The sequence below is a fragment of the Mus pahari genome, chromosome X (genome assembly GCF_900095145.1).
Source record: "Mus pahari chromosome X, PAHARI_EIJ_v1.1, whole genome shotgun sequence".
NCBI classification, from domain to species: Eukaryota; Metazoa; Chordata; class Mammalia; order Rodentia; family Muridae; genus Mus; species Mus pahari.
The window spans coordinates 130,108,476-130,132,867 of NC_034613.1; the positions used below are offsets into that span (position 1 = coordinate 130,108,476).

Consider the following 24,392-nt stretch of genomic DNA (forward strand, 5'->3'; position numbering starts at 1 on the left):
GAGTTCCAGGACAGCCAGGGCTATACAGAGAAACCCTGTCTCGAAAAACCTAAATAAATAAATAAATAAATAAATAAATAAAATTAAAAAAATAAAAGTTGCAAATACTTGTTGTACGTGGTCATGATGTCACAAACTTGCATTCTCTCCCACCTCTCTGCTCCAAAAGTTTCAGTTCTTCTTTGTGGGTACATGTGCTCATGTGCATATGCCTATTACTGGGAATAAGTGGGGAAGGTGGTTACTAGAAATGGGTATCATTTGGAAATCCCCCACCCTAAACTCTGCCTCTTATCTTTTTCCCACTCTTGTTTGCCAAAGGTCACCAAAATTTTCCAGAAGAAGAAGATCTTGGTGACATACAGCTTCCGTCAGTCCTTTCCCCTGGTGGAAATGCATATGCAGCTCTTCCAGAATTCATGTGAGTCCCCTCTTGAACCCTAGCATGCATCCCAGGAGGTTATCAGAGCCCATGCTCATCCTTCATCTACACTAGCTTCCAGCCATTGAAGTCCTCTATAGCTGGCTTAAAGTCCCCAACGTATCTACTGGTTTGAGGATGAAAGGAAGATTAGAATGGAGTATGATTTGGGTGTGGCTCCTGGAGAACACAGAACAACGTTTGTGTGTTCCTTAATGGGCAGAAGAGGTAGCAGTCACAGTGTGCTTGGAAGTCCTGTATTGAGAAGAGCATGATTGAGTATCATTCAAGAGAACAGAGTCATCTTGAGAGGCAGAGAAACAAAGGAAAAGGTTTCTAGAAAGCAGTTCAGAATTCTGTTTGCCTTTACATCTTGGAGTATAAGAAATAAGGTTGTCATGGTTACCAGGAGTTTGGGGACAAAGGGAAACCACTGAAGATGCTTGAGCACAGAAAAGGCATTTCAGAGTTGGGTTCTACAGAAATCATCTCCAAGAAGGACAGGGTGATGTGTGTGCCCATAGGACAGCATTTCAGAGGCAGAGACAGAAAAGTTACTTGAGCCCAGGAGTTTGAGATTAGCCTAGCCAAACAGCATGATTCTGTCTCAGAGATGGTTGGCTGTGTGTGTGTGTGTGTGTGTGTGTGTGTGTGTGTGTGTGTGTTTATGTGTGTATGTGTGTTTGTAGGGGGTTGTATCATTTCTCAGTTTCTTGTCTTATCCACTTTGCTTCAAAGTTGACAGAAATATCCAACTTCTTCTGTCCCTTCTCATTGTCACAGATTATCAGTTTGGGATCAAGTTACTGTCTGCTGTACCTGGAGGGGAACGAAAAGTTCTCATCATCTTTAATGCTCCTAGCCTCCAGGACAGGCTACGCTTTACCTCTGACCTGCGGGAGTCCATTGCTGAGGTGCAGGAGATGGAGAAGTATCGTGTGGAATGTGAGTAGCTACTACTTCCCCTCTCCTGATATGGTGCCTCATAGACACCAAGAATCCTGTCTTCTGAGAACCATAGAGTTGAGGGCTAGCTTGCCCCTTCCTACCCTTACTTCAGAAACCCTTCAGTTTCTAACTGAATGCTTACAGTGACAAGAAGGTCATTACTCCCTAACCTCAGATTATTATTCCTGTCATTGAGAGTCTACACTGTGGCTTCCAAACCCATCCTTTAAATATGAGCCAACTCTTCCTTCTATTGAATGGTATCAGAGAGAATATTCAGGGCATAGGAAATAGGACTGTAGCTTCAGATTTCATGTATGCTACTTGTTATTTGGAGAAACAGGTGAGTTCTGTGGCCCTCTGAACCTTTGTTCAGATGAAACAGAGATAAAGAAATCTTCACAGAATTTGACAAGGAGCCAGGCACAGTGTCTTCACACCTGTAATCCCAGCACTAGAGAGGCAGGAAGGTTTCAAGTTCACAGGCAAACTTTGGCTATGTATTAAATCTCTGTCACAAAGAGAGAGGAAGGAGGAAGAGGAGAAGAAAGGGAGATGTTGAAGATGAAGGAGTAGAAAAAAGGAAGGGGAGGGGAGGGGAGGGAAGAGGAAGAGAAGGGAGGGGAAAGGAGAGGAGAGGAGAGGAGAGGAGAGGAGATTGATGTCAAAGTGTCCCCAGTGCCTCCATGGTGTTCAATAAACACCATTCCCTGTCCCCTCTTCTCTCCCAAATATCAGGTCCTGAACTAAGGTCCTGGTCAATCCCCAGGGGCTGCACCAAATTAGTTTGATCATATACAATGGAAAATAGTAATTATATCTCACTCTTCCTGGTGCTTTCCAGGTCTTCTCTTTCTCTTGTCTTTTCTTCTCTAAGCTAAGCAGTCCCAGTTAAGTAACATGGCATCAAGGAGAAAGAAGACAGAGAAAGAGAAGCAGTAGTCAGTTCCTTGATAGGTCTTCAGCAAAACAGAGTATCAGTTCAGTGAATTCCAGAGCTTCCGGGGGGAGTGTAAGAGTTAGCCATATCAAGAGAACAAGAGGCCCAATAGATCAGTTTCCCTGATCTTACTGGGGATATGGGGGAGCCAGGAGAGTAGAATAGACCTGCTTCTAGAATGTTGACTTCACGAATTTCAACTCTCTGACCCTGAGCAAACTGACTTCTCAGATTCTCAGTTTCTTCTGCACAATGTAGATGATGATCAGAATGTGGAGTGAGAGGGATCAAGTATACACTGTCCCTAGCATACTGCCCGGCATATACTAGAGGGTTTGCTTCCAATCAATTTCATGCCCTTGCTCTTCCAAGAGCTCCTCTGAGAACTGAGTGAACTTTAAAAGGACTGTCCTTCGCCGTAGGCTAGAAGGGCCTTCCCATCCTTACTGTGAGCCAAGTGTTGCAAAGCAACACAAAAGGGTAAAATGAAGGATAAGATGGAAAGGGAGCGGGGAAAGTAGGCACTTAGACTTACAGGAAGGGAGGAAAAAGAAGGAGCAGGTGGCATAGGATCTGGTAGGCACCTAAGGAGCTTTGAAGCTACAGTTGGAGTTTAAGGGAAACAATTACTACTAGGGTGTGGGAGTGGACAGGAAGGGACCAGAAGGAGGGAGGAAAAAAAGAGGAAAGCTGTAGTCAACTAGGTGGGTTCTTTCTTAATGCTCTTCTTGACTTTTGCCCATTTTCTTCACTGCTATCCAGCCGAGCTGGAAAAGCAGAAAGGTATGATGCGGCCTAATGCCTCACAGCCTGGAGGAGCCAAGGACTCAGTGAATGGGACTCTGGCCCGCAGTAGTCTGGAGGACACTTATGGGGCAGGCGATGGGCTCAAGCGGGGTGCACTCAGTAGTTCCCTGCGAGACCTCTCTGATGCAGGTAAGTGTTCTGGACCCCTGATCTGGCTGGGGAGATGTGGGACCAGGAGTCCTCTTTGCCTGTCACTGGCTGTCAGCCTTCCCCCAACACACACACACACACACACACACACACACACACACACTCACTCACTCACCATTCAGAGTCCTGGGCACTATGCCACAGGGGGCCTGGTAGCCAGGTCAGAACAGGTGGGGCCCAGGGTTTCTGCCAGGAAGTATAAAGTGGGGCCACAGACTCAGCCCCTCTCCTCTTCCCTCTTCTGTCTCTACTGCCTCTCCTCCATCTTTTCCTCCTTTCTTTCCTCCTTCTCAACCTCTCTTCCTCCCTACCTCCCCCTCTTCAATGGGGGAAGGGGGCAATGGGGTGTCTGTCCCTGGGAGGGACCTAGGCCTGGTGCCCAGCAGGGTGGGGAGGGAGGGTTGCTGCTCTGACGCTGGGCTCCTTGCTTGTGGGTGCAGGGAAGCGGGGGCGGCGTAACAGCGTGGGATCGCTGGACAGCACCATCGAAGTAAGTGTCAGCTCCTGCCCCACTCATTTCTGCATGAGCCCTGCCCTGGCCAGAGCCCCAGAGGAGGAGGGGGACCTGTTGCCTACCCCTCTTCCGTGCTGGGAACCATATGGCTGCCTCTCCCAAACAACCACTTTCTCCATCTGTCCTCAACTCTGTCTGTCCTCACTCTGCCTGTCTCTCAGTCTGTCTTCCACTCTCCCGTGCCCCTTCTCAACCCCAGGGCCAACTCCAAATAGGGATGCCCTTGGATTTGGGCCTCAAGAACCTTTAACCTCCATATCCTGCTTTTTTGACCCTGAGCCAGTTACTTTGCCTCTCTAGGCCTAACATTTTCTTGGCTTGAAAAATGGTCATGCTAAGGAAGTCCTACTGATTTTTCCTCTGCCCTCTGAGGTTCAACTAAGCTAGTGGATGTGGCAGCAGAGCTTGGGAGCAGAGCTGGCCACAGATACAGGACTGCTGTTTGGTTTCCACTGTTACTTTGGGATCCCTGTTGCTCCAGCTTCAGGGACAGGGGTGGAATTTAGGGTTGGGGGTTTAGGATATTTAGACTGGCCTGACTTCCCCCCCTCCCCCCTTTCAGGGGTCTGTTATTAGCAGTCCACGCCCTCACCAGAGGATGCCACCTCCGCCCCCACCCCCGCCGCCAGAGGAGTACAAGAGCCAGAGGCCAGTCTCCAACTCCTCATCTTTCCTGGGCTCCCTATTTGGAAGCAAGAGGGGCAAAGGGCCCTTCCAGATGCCACCACCGCCAACAGGCCAGGCCTCTGCCTCGTCTTCATCTGCTTCCTCCACCCACCACCACCATCACCACCACCACCATGGTCACAGCCATGGTGGCCTGGGGGTGCTACCTGATGGGCAGTCCAAGCTCCAGGCCCTGCATGCCCAGTATTGCCAAGGACCGGGCCCTGCCCCACCACCCTACCTCCCACCCCAGCAACCCCCTCTGCCTCCACCCCCTCAGCAGCCTCCACCCCTGCCCCAGCTGGGCTCCATTCCACCACCACCTGCCTCAGCCCCACCTGTGGGGCCACATCGACACTTCCATGCCCATGGCCCAGTTCCAGGACCCCAGCATTATACCTTGGGCCGGCCAGGCAGAGCCCCAAGACGAGGGGCTGGAGGACACCCTCAGTTTGCTCCACACGGCCGCCACCCCTTGCACCAGCCCACATCCCCATTACCCCTGTACAGTCCTGCTCCACAGCACCCTCCTGCCCATAAACAGGGCCCCAAGCACTTCATCTTCAGTCACCACCCACAGATGATGCCAGCAGCAGGTGCAGCTGGGGGCCCTGGGTCCCGGCCACCAGGGGGATCCTATTCCCACCCTCACCACCCCCAATCACCACTGTCACCACACTCACCCATCCCACCTCACCCCTCCTACCCACCCCTGCCCCCACCCTCACCTCACACCCCACATTCACCCTTACCACCCACCTCCCCCCATGGCCCACTGCACGCCTCTGGGCCCCCTGGCACGGCTAATCCACCCAGTGCAAACCCCAAGGCCAAGCCAAGCCGGATCAGCACTGTGGTCTGAGGAACGGGATGAGTGTACTGGGGAACAGGATAGTCTGGGGAAATCCACAGGAGAGGGACCTTGCCCCTCTCTTCTTCCTCGGTTTTTTCAAAATATATATACACTCAGCAGTGTCTTTCTTTCCACTTCCTCTGTATCTCCAGACCCTTCTTCCAACCCCCAACAGTTGTCATTGGGGTTTCCTTTCAGATTGGAGGGCCCTTGCCACTTGCAGCCTGAACGTAGGGCGCTGCAATGCTGGGAAGTGGTAAGAGCCTCTCAGCAGGCCTTGTCCTCCTGTTCCTGTCTTCCTCTCCTCTTTCTTGTCCCTGGAGGTCTAGTTGGTGACCTCAGACCTCTGGGCAAATGTGAGCTTCCTTGCAAGCTGGTGGAGAAAGCAGGCTTCTGGAGCTGCAGAGGTGAAGGCTCTCCCCAGAGCTCCTCTGGCTGTGTGGGGCTAGGAGAGAGCTCTGTAGAGCTGTGGCCAAACCTCAGCTGGCACAGCCCTCTCTCTGACCTCAGGGCCTAGCCACACACCTCCATGTGTCTTTCTGCCTGCTGGAGGACACACAGACTGTCAGTGCACTCTATGGGTGGAACCCCGCTTGTGCTGGCCCCCACTGAGGGCAGTGCTTCCTCTCTTGAGCCAGTCTGTGCCCTCTCTTCTAATAGGCCCCAGCCCAGACCTCTTTGGCTTCAGGAACTTGCCTTGCCCTGCAATGTTCTTATCCTGATCAAAGTCCAGACAGGTTTTTACTTTGGAGGCGGGGGAGGGGGGCTCAGGTCTGGGATGAGAAGGGTACTGCCCTCCCTCACCCATATTGCATGCCCCCCTTCCTTCTACTTTTCCCACCTTCGACTGAAGACAATGCACTTTACAGATATCACCCACACATATCTCACTGGGGCAGGGCACCCAGCATCAGCCCTGGGGAAAGACCCCCAGAGGACCACCCTGAGCCCAAGATGTCCTTCCTGAGGCAGAGATTGAAGCCATCAGAGTAGGGGCTGTGAGCCAGAATGCCCAAGCCCCTCTTGTTCATCAAAATCTCCACTGCCTCGCCAGCCCCTTTGCAGCCCTGTTTATTTATTATAAATATATTTTTTACAAGTCCCAGCTCCTCTTCTTGCCCTACATTCAGCTCCTTTCACAGTCCCTGCCTTTCTCTCCCCTGTCCAGTATGGGCTGCAATACAGACAGACAGATGGGCCCTCTATGTCAAAGGGTCCCTGGGGCTTGGGGATGTGGGAGGGCATTGGTGGGAGGGACTGTATGGAGAGGAGCTGGGGTTCAGGCATTGTCTTTTTCCCTCCTTGTATATAAGAATGTATATTTGATGCCTCATAAAAGACCTTGTGCTCACTCTGGCCTCTGCCTCCTACTTATGACCCCTTCTCTGCTGTGGAGCCCATGGAGAGAGGCACTAGTCTGGGGAGGTGCTAATGGTAATTCAGGCAACTATGTGGGCAAGATGCTTTGGTGAGGTAGGAGGGTAAATGAGGGTGGGGGTTTCTTGTCTCATTTCATATGTTGTCTGTATGAGTGTGGCAGGAGTGTGGGCTCTGGGGTTGATCCAGTTCACATCCTGGAGGTTTTACTTAGGCCCAAGAGTTTCAGGGGATCATCCTCCAACTGTTTGTTACCACTTGGGGTGATCACATGTTGTTATGCTATCTCCATGAAGCTTGCGGATACTCACATATGGATACACACATATACATAATTAAAAATAAATCCTCCCTTTTAAAAAAAGAATATCTTCATTTCTGCCAGGCTGTTTAAACAGTTCCATGAAATCATGATGACTGCATGAAGTAATGAGTGCCAAGCAGCTAGGGTGGAGCAGGTATTCAGCAAGTTAATTCTCTTGTCTTCTTTGTAGAAGTTGGATATTTGGAGAATGTGTGGCCTCTGTTCTCCCTTTTCCTGTGACTGGCCTGGTTTTGTCTTGAAACCTCTGCTAATAGCCCTCCATGAAGTAGCTGGCCATACTTTTGCTCTTGAGGGCAGGGAGGTGACTTGGGCCAGAAAGGCCCAGGTCTAGATACTTTGTATGAGCTCTATGTACACTTAGGATATTAAGTAACACCAAGTCAAGATTAGGTTTTCTTGACTTGTAGCCCAATCCCATTCCCACTGCCCCAAGCTGCTTCTCTGTAAAGTGGACCCATTTCTGGCACCAATAATATGCCCTGGGTTTCAGCCTAGCACAGGAGGAATGATGGGATAGAGTAATGGCTCTTAGAGTCAGCAGGGTCCCCAGACATAGTGTTCAGTTGATAGTTTTGCTGTTTTCCTAGAATCTGCAAAGGTCTCTAAAAAGGGAATACAGCCCAGCAAGAGCAGCAGCTAAAGCCATGGAAGCATTTGCTGCTTCTCTATGATGTGGACCTGAGTAAAGAGCCCAGATGTGGGGGTCTACTAAGCATGTTTTGGTTTCTTCCTTGGTAGACTAAGCTAGGCTATCCTTAGTCTCAGCACCCCCCCCCTTTTTTCTTTCTTTTCTTTTCTACCTTCAGCTAGAGATTGGCTGCTGGCCAAGTGCTTCTTTGGCAATTCACCTGACTGTTTAGAGCCTAGTTTTTGACCTCTAGAACAGAGATAAAAATCTTGCAGGACAATTGTTAGCTAATGTATGTGAAATGCCTACCTCATTGCAGACTTCACAGTCACATGCTCTCAGCTACCTACAGAAATAAGTGCAAAAGTTTGGAGTCTTTCACAATATGTCCTAGCCAAGATCTCCAAAGTCCCAATCCCACCCCCAACTTCACACACACTAATTAATTAATACAATTTTTAAAGTAAAAACATTACAGAATTCCAAAGCAGTGATACAGAATAAACATTCTCATTCTGCAAGGGATGAATGAAGATATAGAAAGGAGGGATAGGACCAAAACAAGACTGAAAACTCAGTAGGGTGAACATTACATTGTGTAGCTTCATGTCTGGTGTCTAGGTCATGTGGTACCACAATGTGATATAGGCCTGGAAAGCATTGCCCCCCCCCCCCACGTGGACCTTCTGTTGGAAGATTAGGAGTTCAAAGGCAACCTGAACTCAAAAAGTCCCAAAATAAACCAAACCCAAATTAATCAGCATCATGAGGCCAAGTTCTGCTGTCAACTGTAAGATGAGAGACTTGGACAACACCAGCCCCTGTCTTGTAGTACCAGGATGGCAGAGGGTAGGAAAACATAGGATGTATGAACAGTGGGCCACAGGGTGTGTGTGTGTGTGTGTGTGTGTGTGTATACATACGTATGTATGTATACATGTATGTAGAAACCAGAGGTTGATGTCACATATCTTCCCCAATTGCTCTCCATCTTGTTTTGGGTATAGGGTCCCTCACTATACTATCCATCAGTTCATAAGGATCCTCCTGTCTCTGCCTCAGTGCTGTGATTGTAGGTACAAACCAATGTGCTTGGCGTTTTTACATGGATGCTACAGATAAAACTCAGGTCCTCTTGCTTCCATAGAAAGCACTGTGCCATATGATTCATTTCCTCAGCTGTTTTTACCCAGCCCTTCCCCTCTTCTTTCTCCTTTTCCTCCTTTTCCTCCTTCTTTTGAGACAGGGGTTCTTTGTGTAGCCCTACCTAGCTGTACTGGATCTCTCTCTGTTGACCAGGCTCTGCCTCAAACTCAGAGATCCACCTGCCTCTGCCTTCTGAGTGCTGGGATTAAAGGCATGCACCACCACTACCTAGTAACCCCCAGGCCTCTTTAATTTAAAAAGCATTTATGTATTTATTTGTGTTTGTGTGCATGATGTGTGTGGGGGTAGAGGGGGCAATTGCACACATGTGGAGGTCAGAGAACAATCTGTGGGACTTGGCCATCTCCTTCCTCCATGTGGGTTCCAGGTATCAAACTCAGAAACAAGCACTCTTACCCACTATGTTATCTCACCACCCATCATCTTTCTTTCTTTCTTTCTTTTTTAGACAGGGTTTCTCTGTGTAGCCCTGGCTGTCCTGGAACTCACTTTGTAGACCAGGCTGACCTCAAACTCAGAAATCCACCTGCCTCTGCCTCCCAAGTGCTGGGATTAAAGGCGTGTGCCACCACTGCCCAGCACCAATTTCTGATGTAACATTACGGCATTTTCCTGTTATTCTAATGCAAACTGCTTCTTTTTAATAGTGCAAATGTTTTTCTTCCTTCTCTTTTCTCTCTCCCTATCCTTCCTTCAACCCCTTCTCTACTACCCTCTCCCCAACTCTCTTCTTTCTTTCTTCCTCTCTCCTCCCCTTTCATCCCTTCTGATCTCCTCCTCTCCTATCAATTTATGAATTGGGTCTTAGTATGTAGCCTAGGCTGGCCTCTAACTTATGATCTCTTTTGTCAACTTCTTAAGTTATGGAAATAATCATATCACCATATGTGACTCTACTAACATCAATATTTTAATATCCAAAATGCCCCTGGAGTTAGCTGGGCATGGTGACATAGGCCTGTAATCCCAACTACTCCGGAGGTCGAGGAAGGAGGACCACAAGTTTGAGTTTGGATTACTGGACTGTAGAGTGGGTTCAAGATAAGCCTGGGCAACTGAGACCCTATCTTTAAATATTTTTATTATTTTATTTTATGTGTAAGGGTGGCTCACCTTCATGTATGTCTGTACATGTGTGCACCTGTGGCCAGAAGAGGGCATTGGGTCCTCTGGAAGTGGAATGACAAACAATTATAAACTGCCACGTGGGAACTGAACCTGGGTCTGTGGAAGAGCAGCCAGTATTCTTAACTACTAAGTCATCTCTCCAGCCTCCATGCCCCTTTATAAAACCTTTGAGACAAGGTCTGGAACTTGCTTTGTAGACCAGAACACCTTGAGCTCACATAGAAGGTGTCCAGCTCTGAGACTCTGACCTAAAAAGCAAAAGACATAAAGCTGTGTGGTGGTAGTGGTGGTAGTGGTGGTAGTGGTACATACCTGTAACTCCCACACTCAGGAGACAGAGGCAGGTTGGATCTGGTCTACAGTGTGAGTTGCAGGACAACTAGGGCCACCCAGAGAAACCCAGTCTCAGAACAAACAAATGAGGAAAAGATATAGAAGATAAGCTGGGAATAAAATTTAGAGATAGGAGTGCTTACCTAGCATACACTGGTCTTAGGCTCAACCCCAAATACTATAAAAACAAACAACAAACAAACAAAAAAATCAGTGAACACAAAATGGCCCAGATTTGGCCTGTAGATAGACTCTAAGTGGCTCCTGTATCCTTTGACTGAACACTACCTTTTGTTTTGTTTTTGTTTTTTTGAGACAGGGTTTCTCTGTGTAGCCCTAGTTGTTTTGGAACTAACTTTGTAGTCCAAGCTGGCCTCAAACTCAGAAAGAGACCTTCTTCCTCTGCTTTCTGAGAGATGGGATTAAAGGTATGCACCACCACCTGGCCTTAGATGATCTTATAATTCCCCTGCTCCAGCCAGTAACCAGTAGATAAGGTTTGTTTTTTGTTTTTGTTTTTTAAAACGAAGATTCTTTCCATTAAAACGTTTGAAAATCAGGGTTTGGATAGGGCCTGATGTCTCGCAAGTTTAATCTCAGAAGTTTGTAGAATGAGGCAGGAAGACTACTGTGATTACTCGGATAGTTAGGTCACAGGGTAAGACCCTGTTTCATTTTCACCCCTCAAAAGAGAGAGATTAAGATTTGGGTATTCAGGTTGTACATCTATGTTAATAGTGTCATCTTATTTGGAAAAAGTTTCAGCATTTGTTGATAATTTCCTAACTCCTTTATTCCTTCCATATTTTTTGTTTAGAATTCTTAATGTTCTAAGGTGGGTATAATGGCACATAATAATCCCAGAACTTGGGAGGTGGAGACAGGAGGATCAAGAGTTCAAGGCCAACCTGGGTTACATGAGGCTCTGTCTCAAAAAATCAAAAGAACAATGAACAAACTTCTCCTTTTCTCTAACTTTATCTATTTATATCAGTATTTTAATCCATATTTTAATCAATTTATAATTTACTGTTATAATTCATTTTGAATTATCATTATTTTAATTGTATGATTTTATGACTCAGTATCTGTATTATGAACAAACTATACACCTATATTTCTCTCTGAGTTTGTCTCTAACTCTTTCACTATCACATATATCTTGTTAGGATCCTTATAAGTAGTTCAGGGTAGAAGATGGATGTGATGGTACACATCTATAGTCCTACTACTTAAAAGACCAAGATAGTTGAATTGCTTGAATACACAAGCTCAAGACCAGCCTGGTCAACATAATAGAGATACTCCATCTTCAAAAGGAAAAGAAAAGAAAAGAAAAGAAAAGAAAAGAAAAGAAAAGAAAAGAAAAGAAAAGAAAAGAAAAGAAAAAGAAAAAGAGCCACATGTGGTGGCGCACGCCTTTAATCCCAGCACTTGGGAGGCAGAGGCAGGGGGATTTCTGAGTTCGAGGCCAGCCTGGTCTACAAAGTAAGTTCCAGGACAGCCAGAACTATACAGAGAAACCCTGTCTCGAAAAAAAAAAAAAAAAAAGATAAAGGAAAGAAAAGAAGCCAGAGCGAAGGGTCATCAGTTAAACACACTAGCTGCTCTTGCAGAGGATTCAGGTTCAATTCCTAGCACCCACTCAGTGGCTCACAACTGTATGTAAATGTAATCCAGTTCTAGGGGATCCAGTATCCTCCAAAACCACAAACCTACATTCAGGCAAATACCTATGTACATAAAATAAAATGCTGATAATAATTTTAAAAACTTTTTTAAAATCCATGGTAAAGGGATAGTAAATGGTTCATATGTGATGTAGAGGAGGGTGGTAGAGGTGAGAAGGAGATGGATTCCAGAGCTATTTGGGAGTTGGGAATGGTGGCTCCTGCCGTAAACTCAGTACTTGGGAGGTAGAGACAGGAGGACCAGAGGTTTAAAGTCATCCTTGATTACATAGCAAGTGAAACCCCATGTCAAACAAACAAGCAAACAAGGACCAAACAAACAAAGACAAAAAGACAACTCATATCTATTTTGGAATTTTACAAACCAAAATTAAAAAGAGCCACAAGGAAACAAGAACAAACACAAAAACAAGAGAGAAAAAAACAAAAACAAAAACAAAACAAAACAAAAAAACAGAAAAAGAGCCACAAAGGTTGGGAATAGTGCTCAGTAGCAGAGCGCCCGTTTAGAGGGCATGAAGCTCTATGTTTAGGGTACTGGGTTATCCCTACCACCAAAGCAGCATCATTCTCATTCAGTTCAGCTACAAAAAAAGACGAGGGTGTGGTTGGGAACTTAGTTAAGACCTTGAGTTATTGCTCTGTGTACCTTCTTTCTAGACCAGAATTTCTCTCCCAGGTGGCTGGGTGAGGCCACACCAGCTTTCACCACAAGGAAAATTCCAAATTCTGGAGCCTACAGCGCCCAGTTTCTGATTGTTCCTCAACAAGACTTGAAGCTTGGAAAAGGAACTTGTTTCCTAAACACTTTTCTGTGTAGGGAGCAACTTTCACATCCAAGTTTCAGCCTAGACTTTCACAGGCAAAATTTATGGGAGTCACACAGTTGTAGGTTTGAATTCTGGCTCTGTCACTTTCTAGTTATGTGATTTGGACCTGAGTTTCATTCTACTCATCTGCAAGATGGGGAGAATAATACTCCAGCACTTGGCTTTTTTTTTTCTGAGACAGGGTTTCTCTGTGTAGCCCTGGCTATCCTGGAACTCACTCTGTAGACCAGGCTGGCCTCGAACTCGGAAATCTGTGTGCCTCTGCCTCCCAAGTGCTGGGATTAAAGGCGTGCACCACCACTGATCGGTGGCACTTGGCTCTTAAAGAAAGGCAGACATTAGGCTGGCGAGATGGCTCAGTGGTTAAGAGTACTGACTGCTCTTCCAGAGGTCCGAGTTCAATTCCCAGAAATCACACAGTGGCTCAAAACCATCTGTAATGGGATCCAATGCCCTCTTCTGGTGTGTGTCTGAAGACAGTTACAATGTATCTCATATACATAAAATAAATAAATACAAAAAATAAATAAATTAGCAATGAAAATAATTTCTTTAAAAAAGAGAGGCAGATATTATTATCTCTAATCTTCCTAAGTAATGAAAGGATTACTTAACTTCATTTTATGAACAAGAAAATCAAGGGTCAGGGACTTGAGGCACTTGGTAGGTCCCAATGAGGAAATAATCTGTTCCAGGAAGGCATGCTTTTGTATTTCCACATGCTCACAAAAATTCCTATTGCATAGTATGACTTTCACAAATACAAATCAATGGATTTGATATCACTGGCTTAAAAGAGTGCCCAGTTTCCTTTTGCCCTGTGGTGTGTCTGGGCTAAGAACATTAGAGGGGACTGGAGAAAGACTGGGTGGTGCTGAGACCAAAAGCCTGGTGTTCCTTACTCTTTACAGAGATGTTCCTCAGGTAGAAAAGCAAAATGTCAGCCAGGTGTGGTGGCACAAGCCTTTAATCCCAGCACTCAGGAGGCAGAAGCAGGTGGATTTCTGAGTTCGAGGCCAGCCTGGTCTACAAAGTGAGTTCCAGGACAGCCAGGGCTATACAGAGAAACCCTGTCTCGAAAAACCAAAAAAGAAAAAAAAGAAAAAAAAAAAGGAAAGCAAAATGTCTTCAGGTGAGGAACAGCAAACTTAACCTTAATTTTGTTCACTTTTCTCTTGTCCAGTTCTATTACTTTACATTATTATTATTAAGTTTTTGAGATGGAGTGTGGCCCAACCCTGGCTATCCTGGAAGTAGCTCTGTAGACCAGGATGGCATTGAACTCAGAGATTCACCTATCTCTGCCTCCTGAGTACTGGAATTAAAGGTGTATGTCACCATGCCTGCCCATAATTTTTTTTTTTTTGAGACAAGAACTCACTGTGCAGCCTGCCTCTCCCTCCCAAGTGCTGGGATTAAAGGCATGTGCCACCTACTGCCCGGCCATTAGTAATAATAATATTACTACTACTACTACTACTACGTGAGGCAGGATCTTGCTATGTAGCTCAGGCTAGTCTCAAACTCAAAATCCCCCCTTTTAGCTTCTATGTGGTGCATATACATGAAATAAACAAAAATGTAATCATCCAGGCCTTTTGTTTTTTTGTAGCAGTAGTTGCTACAAAAATGGATACACACATATTATACAAAGTGTTTATATAGTTACAATGTATACCAAACAGCTGAAAGCATTCTTTAAAATGCTGATGGCCAATGATACTGGAGAGAATAATGCATTTTACTCTACGTGGGACTGAAGCTTCTAAAACTCCACATTCTCTAGGGAGTGAGGCGTTTCCTGCTTTCCTTTAAAAACAAACACCTCAGAGGTGTAAGCCTGGTAAATCTTCAATTCACTCAGCAGTAGACACGCGGAATGGGAGGGGGAGGGGGAGGAAGGGGCGGAGATTCCTCGAAATCACCGCCTTCCGTGGTTCACACTGAAAGGACCTGGGAGAAGCAGCAAAGGACATTGGGGAGGAGACAACTTGCCTGGGATCTAGGGTGTGTGCGTGCGCGTGCGCGAGAGTGTGCGAGCGCGCATGGGTGCGTACCAGTTTAGGCTCACTACTTATGGACACTAGCTCCTCTTCCGGTTTGTCTAGAGACTGCGCATGCGCATCACTGGCTTTTAAACGTGCATTGCCGGTCCATCCGGTAAAAGGATCCGGCGATCGCATTACAATTTTGTTCTTCCGCCAAGGAAATGGACTATTTTCTCTCAGCCTGAGAAATGTTTTTAACTAACCACCTCCAAATAGGGGTCATATACAACCCGATTTCTTTTGGTCATCACATGATGAAGGCTTCCTAGGGTTTTTTTCGGACCCAAAGTAAACGGAACTCGGAGAGACACCTTGCGGAGGGATCTGGTTTGTTGTGGTGAGGTACAGAGGTGGGGGGGAGGAGACGCTGACAAACCAAGATGGCGGTGGCAGCGGTGAAACCTGCCGCGACTGGGACTTAACTGTAGTAGTGAAGGCTTCAGTAGTTGGGAGGCAGCGGTAAGGTGTGGAAGAAACGGAACAGGACTAAGAACCTGTAAAAGGAACCTCAGTCTGAGACTTTTAGAGCACGGCACCCGCCCCCCTAAGCCCTTGACGGGCGGTGGCCGTCCTGCTTAGGGCCTAGACTCCGAGAAGTACCTCGGTTTCAGACAGCGGCGGCGCCATGCGTCCTTAAGGGCGGCTTGAGCCCTCCGGATCTCTGGCCCAGCCCTCGGGCCCACCATGGAGCTGGGGTCCGACGATTTCCTACCGCCGCCGGAGTGTCCGGTGTTCGAGCCTAGCTGGGCCGAGTTCCGAGACCCTCTTGGCTACATCGCGAAAATCAGACCCATCGCCGAGAAGTCCGGCATTTGCAAGATCCGCCCACCCGCGGTAAGGCTGGGAGCTGATGGTCGCCAGCGGCGAGTTTGTGGGTGGATCCGGGTAGCCAGTGATGAAGTCCCGGGCGGAGGGCAGCAGGTGTGGGAAGAATATGGGATGGCTGGTATTTTGTGGATGCCTCGCGAAGCGGAGAAAGGGTGCTGGGGTCAGGGCTCCTCGTTTTGTGGCATACAAGTGACCTGAGGTCTGAGACCCACTCCCACCCTGCTCTTGAGAATTTCCCTTGATTCAATACACAGATGCTTAGTGGGTTGGGGAGAGTTCGCAGGGAAGCACAGAGACTCCCATCTTTTACTTTGTATCACCCTCCCTGGTCGAGGCTGTTACAAAGTAACGACTGCTGTCATTATTCCCTTTAAGGCAAGCTGTGTGGTGTAGTGAAAAGATCACGTCTTAAAAGGGAGTCAGACGTGAGTTTAAAACTACTTAGAAGGTTAGCAGCTGTATGACCTTGGGCATGTAAAGTAATCCCCCAGCCTGTGAATTGTGTGCTGGGAATAATGAGATTAAACCAGGTAACATAGTGCACTCTGGTAAGTGGTAATTACTGTGACTGTGAAGGTGCCTGATGTGGTCATTGGTTTGCTTCTGTGTGTGTTGACTCATGTTTACTCACGCTGTCAGGCCAATTCATCTCTGATAATATCCTAGCCTGGTGGCCCGTCAGGAAATCATTCTCACAGGGAGTGAGTGCTCTTTCTGGCTTCTGCATTCTGAAGGTAATGTCAGAACCTTCTTGCACATGGTCCCCACAGCCTTCCTATGGAGACGTTTAGGCCAGTTAGTTTGGTATGTCCTTCTCAGAAGATCTCGACTCTACCTCAGGCTCAGAATGTAGAGGATCCTATAAGATAAGGTTTTCCTGGGTCTCCAGGAACAATAGTGGAGATACGGAAATCTTCCTTTGCTTCCCAAATGTTCAGCAAAAAGGACCATATTGTGTTGCTTCTAGTCATGACTAGCCCAGGAGAAGTTTTCCAAAGGCTAGGACAGTCTGCTGCCTCGCTGACACACTGAAGGAAACAATGATGAACAGTGTTTAGTAACCACATGGGATTCCTGGGCTGGTTTGAATTTAGCCGAAGCAACAATGTATCTTCGAGGAGGTGATTCTGGATGTGGAAGCCTCATTACCACTTGAGGAGAGCACCTTAGGTCTTCTTACCCAATTCGGTGCTTTTGTTGCCCTTTCATAGGCTGGTTTTAGATAGATCCTCCAGGTCCTAGAGTCTTAGAGTCCTTGTTGGTCACAGGTGTCTGAAGATGGGTTTCTGTTGTGAGGGAGTCACAACTATTAGTGACAAGCCAGGAAGGCTAGCAGAAAGGGAAGGTTGGACTCCTGGGTGGCCTTATGGAAATTTTCCTTGACGTGGTCAGGAGACGCCTAACATGGGGATAATTGAGGTCTGAATTTCCCTTTTTTCCGTTGGGCTTTTGGGCAGGTTGGCCTTATGTAGGTGCTCTTACCTTGTCTTGGGGAACCAGGATGAAAGAAATGACAAGTACATCATGTATATATGTGTCCATCCGTCCGTTCGTCCCCAGGGGACTGTTCTTTGGTAGGCTTCCTTTCTCTACCCCAATAGCATGATGCTTTCCAGTCCTGACTTTTGTTTTTGTTGTTCATGATTTTGTGTACGTGCCCACATTCTCTTAAACCACCTTTAGGCTCTAAAGCAGTTGGCTTTCTTCTGTTTGGAACTTGAATTACTCACCCAAGTGATTCTTAGGCCCAGGATGCAAACCTGTGTGTGAGTAGGTACTGGAGTTTGTCTTAGAAGGGTAGTTTTGGGTTTGTGTTTCAGAACATGTGGCTGCTTGCTACACTTGGCATAGATGGATGGAGGACAGGGTAGTAATGGGGCATCACACAACTTCTTGAATTAGATAGCCATCCTGTTTGTCACCACATTCTAAATGCCATCATTTTGAGCATTTGTACTAATACAGGACTGAGATAAGAGGTTTGTTGGACCTCCCCCATCTACTGTTGCACGTGTAGCTCCTGCCTTGGGATTTCAAATTTTTTAGAACTTGGCAGAGCAGGGAAAAGCGGTGCTTAGAGTTTGGGGTTTGAGCACCTTTTTTGTCTGGGTTATCTGTGAGGGGAGTGTTGTCTGATGGGAGATAAGAGGGTATGAAGAGCTTCACTGGGCTTAAGCCGTAGCATTTTTAGCCTTTTTTTTTTTTTTTTTTTTTTTTACCCCTCCTGCTTCCGTCAGCCTCAAGTGCTTTCTATTAGTATGGGTTGGGGAAGAATGTGTGCACTTGCAAATATGAGGCCTCAAGGTTCCCTTTTTAAGAGAAAGAGCATGCATACCGAGATCAACAGCCCTTTCTCTCTTTTCCCATACCTTTTCTGTCCTTCCATATGTGTTTACTTGTGTGTGAATGCTGGTAGCTTAGTGTAGTATCAGCTATCAGAGGGCATGGGTTCTAGTGTTGGCTCTGCTGCTAACTAGTATGGGATTTCCTCTCCTAGCCTTAATTTCCACGTCTGTAGAATGAAGACGTTGAAAGAAGTTATTTTAGGGTATTTTTTTTTAACCATTTCTTTTTATTTTTTTAAGATTTATTTATTTATTTTATGTATATGACTAGACTGTAGTTGTACTGATGGTTGTGAGCCATCATGTGGTTGCTGGGAATGAAAGTTGCTCACTCGGGCTCCAGACTACCCAGCTCACCTCTGGCCTAAAGATTTATTTATTATTGTATCTAAGTACACTGTGGCTGTCTTCAGACGTACCAGAAGAGGGCGTCAGATCTCATTACGGATGGTTGTGAGCCACCATGTGGTTGCTGGGATTTGAACTCAGTACCTTTGGAAGAGCAGTCAGTGCTCCTAACAGCTGAGCCATCTCTCTAACCCTTTTACCATTTCTTAAGCACCAGAGCTCCAGGGGAGAGAGAGGACTCTGGGGTAGTATTCATGAGGCTCTGGAAGGGGAGTCTTTTGGGTAGGACAGAAAAAGCTCCAGCTTGGCAGGGTAAAGCTTTCCCTGCTTTCATTAATTTTTTTCCTGGCTTCCCCTCTGTAAATTCTTGCATCCTTTGCCACCACTTTTGGGCTTCCCACTCACTCCCAGGCTTCTTTTTCTGCCTCTTACAGCAGACAAGTGTATGAGAGAGGACCCACAGGAAGCCTTTCCAGCCTGGGGAGTGAGTAAGAGGTGCAGATTCATCTTCCTTGGTCTTCCCTGCAGTGTCCTCTGTGAGCCTTTAACTGAGAGAACGGACATTGATGGCCTAAAGTGTTAGTCCCTGCCTGAACCAGAGCTGAGCTACTCTGCATGTATATTCATTGGTGGGGTCAGATTTAGAGAGCAGATTTAGTGAGGAAGCCAGGGCAAGAATTCATATGTCTACCTTACAGATAAGAAAACAGATTCAGAAAGGTAAGCGCTCTTAGCTAGTAAGCAGTAGAGCTACAATATGAACCCACATCTCCTGTCTCCAGGTCCTGCATGGTTGCCAGAACTCTAGGCTATGTGTTCTGCCCAGGGAAGGGTGACGATGTGGTTGTGAGGAGGGTTTATGGTTAACTCATTTGAGCTTTTTATATTTGTCAAAATCCTAGCACTGTACTGTTGGGTAAGACTTAGAAGTTTACCAGGGCATGTACATGAGGCCTTGAATATGGGCCTGAGGGGCTTTTGTGCCCTGTTATAAGCCTTGGGGAGAGTTGGGAGTGGGTCCATTTGGATGTTTCCCAGGTTGATAGATTTAAGGTGGCTAGAAGTTTTAGGAGGTATTAATGGATCGTGGCATTGTTTTGATGCTGTCTGACCTTGCATTAAAGTGGGATAACCCAAGTTCCTTTCCCCTTTTTTTTTTCTCCTAGGACTGGCAGCCACCCTTTGCTGTGGAAGTGGACAACTTCAGGTTTACTCCCCGAATCCAGAGGTTGAATGAGCTGGAGGTGAGATTAGCAGCTGGTGATGGGGTTTGGAGAAAGGATAAGCATGCCCAGGACATAGAAGAAGCTTTGGAGCTCCAGATATAAGGGCAGGAATTCGCGTTTTTTATTTGATAGCCCAAAGGCTGGGAATGCTCTTTTTTTCCCAATAAAACTTTGTTACTTAAGAGTTTTCCCTATCAATACCTACGTTACCTGGATTAGCAAAAGGTGGTTGAGACCTTCCTTCCTTGAGCAGCTTAGTGTGGCCTTATATATCTGATTTATCCATGGCTTTGTGCTTCTTATATTCCTTCTTTCATACTTGGTAGAGTGGATGGTAAGGTAAAAGAGCACACGAACTGGTCTTTGTAGAGGCTGAAATGGTTAGAGATTGAGCTTAGGGCAATAGTTCTTAATGGGGAACAATTCTGTTCTATGTTCCATATATACCCACACATACCTATCCTATATATATTAGGGTATTCAGCTGGGCACAGTACTCTACTAGAATATTTAATAAGATTCAAAGGAACATATTAATGGGAATTAATTAGTGGGAAGGGAACATACATTTAACTTGTATCTTCTATGAACAATTCTAGAAGTATACCTAAAATCAGCTTTAGGATACCTACTCTCATCATCCCAGGGCAGTCTCAAGCCTGATATTGTTGAAGTCAGAACCAGAGTAATGTGTTGTATGTGGTATGAGTTCCTTGGAGAAATAAATGTAACTAGGTCTGTGGGTGGTACAGCTGTGGGCAGGTATTACCTAGCACCGAACAAGGACAGTCTTACAGAGATTTCATGCTAGTTAATGAGAGGAGGAAGGAGCAGGAATGAGGCCAAGTTTAGAAAGATATGGGGTTCAGATGGAAGGTGTTTGCCCCTTAAGGATTGTTACAGCCAAGGGGTTTTAGTTCATTTCTTACCATGAGTAGACCTTAATTCTTCTCAACTAAGACTCAAAAAACTGACCTACATGTAACCTGGTTCTCTAGAAAAGGGCCTGGGACTCACGTGATAATGTTACAGACTTAGGACCTTTGGGAACCCTTCTTAGGCCACTGAGATTTCAGGTAAGCATGGACAGCCTTGTTCTAGGATCTTTCATCCATATCAGGTCTTGAGTTAGCCGGTATGTCATTTTAGTTCTTCAGGCCATTCTTATAATTCATCCACCACAAAATATTTTGTGTAGTACAAAAGGAGATGAACATGCTCTTCTGGGGCCCTATCTAGAACTTAGATACAATTCTGAAGTTTCTAGGTGGTCCTCACTACTCTTCTTAATTCTGTATCTCTGGAGTAAGTGTGCTATTTTCCTTTTCCTATTGTTTGTTTTCTGAGACAGTGTCTCGAGTAACCCATGCAGGCCTCAAATCTCCTATGTAATGGAGGCTAGACTTGAACTCATCTTCCTGCCTCTACTTTTCAATTGGTGGGATTACGGATATGAGCTACCATGCCTGGCACTTATTTTCTAATAAAAATATGGGGATGCAGTGAGTGGTACTCATTTGCTCAAATGCAGCAAATCAGTAGTAGCAGAGAGAAAGCAAAGCTTAGAGGTATTTGATATTCATGTATCTTGGGGCTTGTGTGAATTAACTCTTTTGGCCCTGTTTTTTCCTCTGTACAAGATATAATAATATATAGACAACCTTGTCACAAGAATGGGAGGAAAAAAATGTATAAAGAATGTAATGACCTTCTCCTGGGAAAAGCAAGGCCAAGGACTGTCTAGAGTCCAAATCTCATTTCATTGGGAGAAGTCTACTTTGTTCCCTTTCTCTTCCCCTAAGTTTTAGCCAGAAGATGGGTCACTGTGGAGTGTTGGGGGAAGGGGTTGGGTGGGATGGAGTATTGATGGTAATGGGTGGGTGGTGGCCAGTGTTTTTGAGCCATTTCTCCTTTAGGCCCAGACAAGAGTGAAACTGAACTATTTGGACCAGATTGCCAAATTCTGGGAGATCCAGGGCTCATCCTTAAAGATTCCCAATGTAGAACGGCGGATCTTGGACCTCTATAGCCTCAGCAAAGTAAGAACAGGTTTTTCTCAAATATTCAATAAACCCATGGTACTCTAGGACCCCTTTTGGTTTGGATACTGTGTCTCTGGGCTATAATGGAAGGGGTAGACTGGTAGCACATCAGTGTGTTTTGCCACCTCTTGCAGCAGTATGAGATTGGGAGAAGGGGTAGTTCCTGGTGAAGTGAGAGGCTGCAGTTGTCTTCCTTACCCTTCCTGTAGGTCACATACACAGTGCATCATGTCCTTTCCTGCTCTTCCTTTCAGATTGTGGTGGAAGAAGGTGGTTATGAAACTATCTGCAAGGACCGTCGATGGGCCCGTGTGGCCCAGCGCCTCAACTACCCACCTGGCAAAAACATTGGTTCCTTGCTACGCTCTCACTATGAACGCATTGTTTATCCCTATGAAATGTACCAGTCTGGAGCCAACCTTGTGGTAAGGATGCCAGGCAGTAGTGAAGTAAAGAGGTCTTGATCTGTGGGTGCATATTGGCATACTTCTGTTTTTGTTTCTTTTTATTTTTTTAATTTGACATGAGGTCTTAATATGTGACAGGCTGGCCTAGAAGTTACCATGTAGTTAGCCCACTGACCATGTAGTTCAGACTGGACTTAAAACTCCTTTTTGGTGGGAAGTCTGGACGTGATTTCGTTATTTGGAATTTATTATAGTCCTTCATTCCCCCAAGTATGGGATTTCAGCTACCATGTCCTGTTGTCTTAGATTCTCTTTTATTTTCTTTTGAGTCAGCGTCCTCCTATAGCCCTGGCTGGTTTCAAACTTTGTAGGTAGAGACAAGCTTGAACTCTTGATCCTCCTTTCACTTTCCAGGTCACAGATTAGAGGCATGTACCACCATGCTGAGTTTGTCCACGTTAGGTAAATACTAACTGAGCTGTATCCCCAGATCCCTACCTTGAACTTTATAAATTACGTTTATTGTGTGTGCATCCATGTATGTGGAGGTAAGAGGATAACTTTGAAAACTTTGTTCTCCATGTGGGTCCCTGGGCTTGAACTGAGAGTCTCAGGCTTGACAGGTACCCACTGATCCATATTGCAGGTCCCTTGGCCTTGGAGCCTTGGATCTTTTTCTCAGCTTTTTTTTTTTTTTTTTAGATTTTATTTATTTATTTTATATATACGAGTACATTGTACTGATGGTTGTGAGCCATCATGTGGTTGCTGGGAATTTGAATTCAGGACCTCACTCTGGTCGACCCTGCTCGCTCCATCTAGCCCTGCTCGCTCCATCTAGCCCTGCTCATCACTCAGGCCTAAAGATTTATTTATTGTATCGAAGTACACTGTAGCTGTCTTCAGACGTACCAGAAGAGGGCGTCAGATCTTGTTACGGGTGGTTGTGAGCCACCATGTGGTTGTTGCTGGGAATTGAACTCAGGACCTCTAGAAGAGCAGTCAGTGCTCTTAACTGTCAAGCTATCTCCAGCCCTTTCTCAGCTTCTTAAGTGCTGGGACTATTCATTCATTCATTCATTTATTCATCTATTTATTTAATGTATGTGAGTACGCTGTAGCTGAGCCATCTCTCCAGCCTGGAACTCTTTTTTTTTTTAAATTATTATTATTATTATTATTATTATTTGGAACTATTCTTAATAGGACTGGTTCCATGGATTGAAAACAGATAACTAGACTTTACCTTTTCCTAGTGATACTTTCTTGTCTTCTGATAGTGTCTATAGTCAAAAGTCCTATCTGTAGAACCCTGGGTTCAGTTACCAACACACACTCCTCCCCTACCAGAGGGGTGGGAGGAGAAAAGAAGAAAAAGCCTCATTAGTGGTAGGCAAATGACTCATTGGGTTAACGTGCTTGCTTCCAAGCTTGATGACCTGAGTCTGACCTGGAATGCACATAATAGAGGGAGAGAACTGGCTCTCAGAGGTTGTCCTGTGACCTTTGCATGCCCACTGTGGCATGAATGCCACACTGCCACACATCTCACACACACACACATACACACAAAGTAAATGTTTTTTTTTAAAAGGAAGGAAAAAGAATTCCTAAAGTTTGTAAGGTGTCAGCAATAAACACTGGTTGAACTGGAATTACTGGTGTTTGTCAGGGGTACAACTTTGTCCATTGGCCAAAGGAAGGTTTTACTTTGGGGGTTGAGGTTCTGTGCCCTGGGCCTTACTCTTTATTTATTATCTCTAGCAGTGTAACACACGCCCATTTGATAATGAGGAAAAAGACAAGGAATATAAACCCCACAGCATCCCCCTTCGACAGTCTGTGCAGCCTTCCAAGTTCAACAGTTATGGACGACGGGCAAAGAGATTACAGCCTGATGTGAGTTCTTTAAAGGCATGTGCCACCACCGCCCAGCTAGAATCATGCTTGTTGACTGAAGCCTTTGTTGCACTTTCTTTTGTGCCTTAAGCATTAGCATGCCCTTTCTGGGCATTCTTGATCATTTCTCTACTCCGTTTAGTTAGAGATCTGTTTGAACTATACTTTTTGTATCTGACCTGTGTGACTGGTTTGTTCCTTTCTTTAGTCAGTCTGCTCATAGAATAAAAGTCCTTTTTCTATTTTTCTTTTTCTTTCTTTCTTTTTTTTTTTTTCTTGAGATAGGGTTTCTCTGTGTAACCAGGCTGGCCTTGAACTCAGATTTGCCTTCCTCTGCCTCCCAAAACCTAGGATTAAAGGTATGCACCCCCCACACTCAGCAATATTGCTACTCTATTTAATGTTTTTAATTGAAATAGACTTAATTACATAATTTCCTTCCTCCATCTACTCCCAGTTACTCTCCCTCAA

The 24,392-nt window shown here is 45.7% G+C and overlaps 2 protein-coding genes across 9 annotated transcripts in view; both read left to right on the forward strand.

The window, feature by feature from the left end:
* The window catches only part of Iqsec2 (IQ motif and Sec7 domain 2), an 82,216-nt gene extending 75,566 nt beyond the window's left edge, over positions 1-6,650 (forward strand). Inside the window, exons 11-15 of one of the 2 annotated variants that reach the window (XM_021187628.2) lie at positions 322-421; positions 1,205-1,366; positions 3,072-3,245; positions 3,707-3,756; positions 4,343-6,650. In XM_021187628.2, the coding sequence (XP_021043287.1) occupies positions 322-421; positions 1,205-1,366; positions 3,072-3,245; positions 3,707-3,756; positions 4,343-5,308 (1,452 nt within the window). In that variant the 3' untranslated portion in view covers positions 5,309-6,650. The remainder of the gene's footprint in view (positions 1-321; positions 422-1,204; positions 1,367-3,071; positions 3,246-3,706; positions 3,757-4,342) is intronic. The other variant, XM_029534103.1, reaches the window with a different exon arrangement.
* Positions 6,651-14,968: 8,318 nt separating this feature from the next.
* Kdm5c (lysine demethylase 5C) overlaps positions 14,969-24,392 on the forward strand; it is a 45,598-nt gene continuing 36,174 nt past the window's right edge. For 2 of the 7 annotated variants that reach the window (XM_021187756.2, XM_021187754.2), the window contains exons 1-5: positions 14,969-15,660; positions 19,514-19,591; positions 21,490-21,612; positions 21,870-22,040; positions 23,787-23,921. In XM_021187756.2, the coding sequence (XP_021043415.1) occupies positions 15,511-15,660; positions 19,514-19,591; positions 21,490-21,612; positions 21,870-22,040; positions 23,787-23,921 (657 nt within the window). In that variant the 5' untranslated portion in view covers positions 14,969-15,510. The remainder of the gene's footprint in view (positions 15,661-19,513; positions 19,592-21,489; positions 21,613-21,869; positions 22,041-23,786; positions 23,922-24,392) is intronic. The other 5 variants (XM_029534506.1, XM_029534508.1, XM_021187755.2 and 2 more) reach the window with 5 other exon arrangements.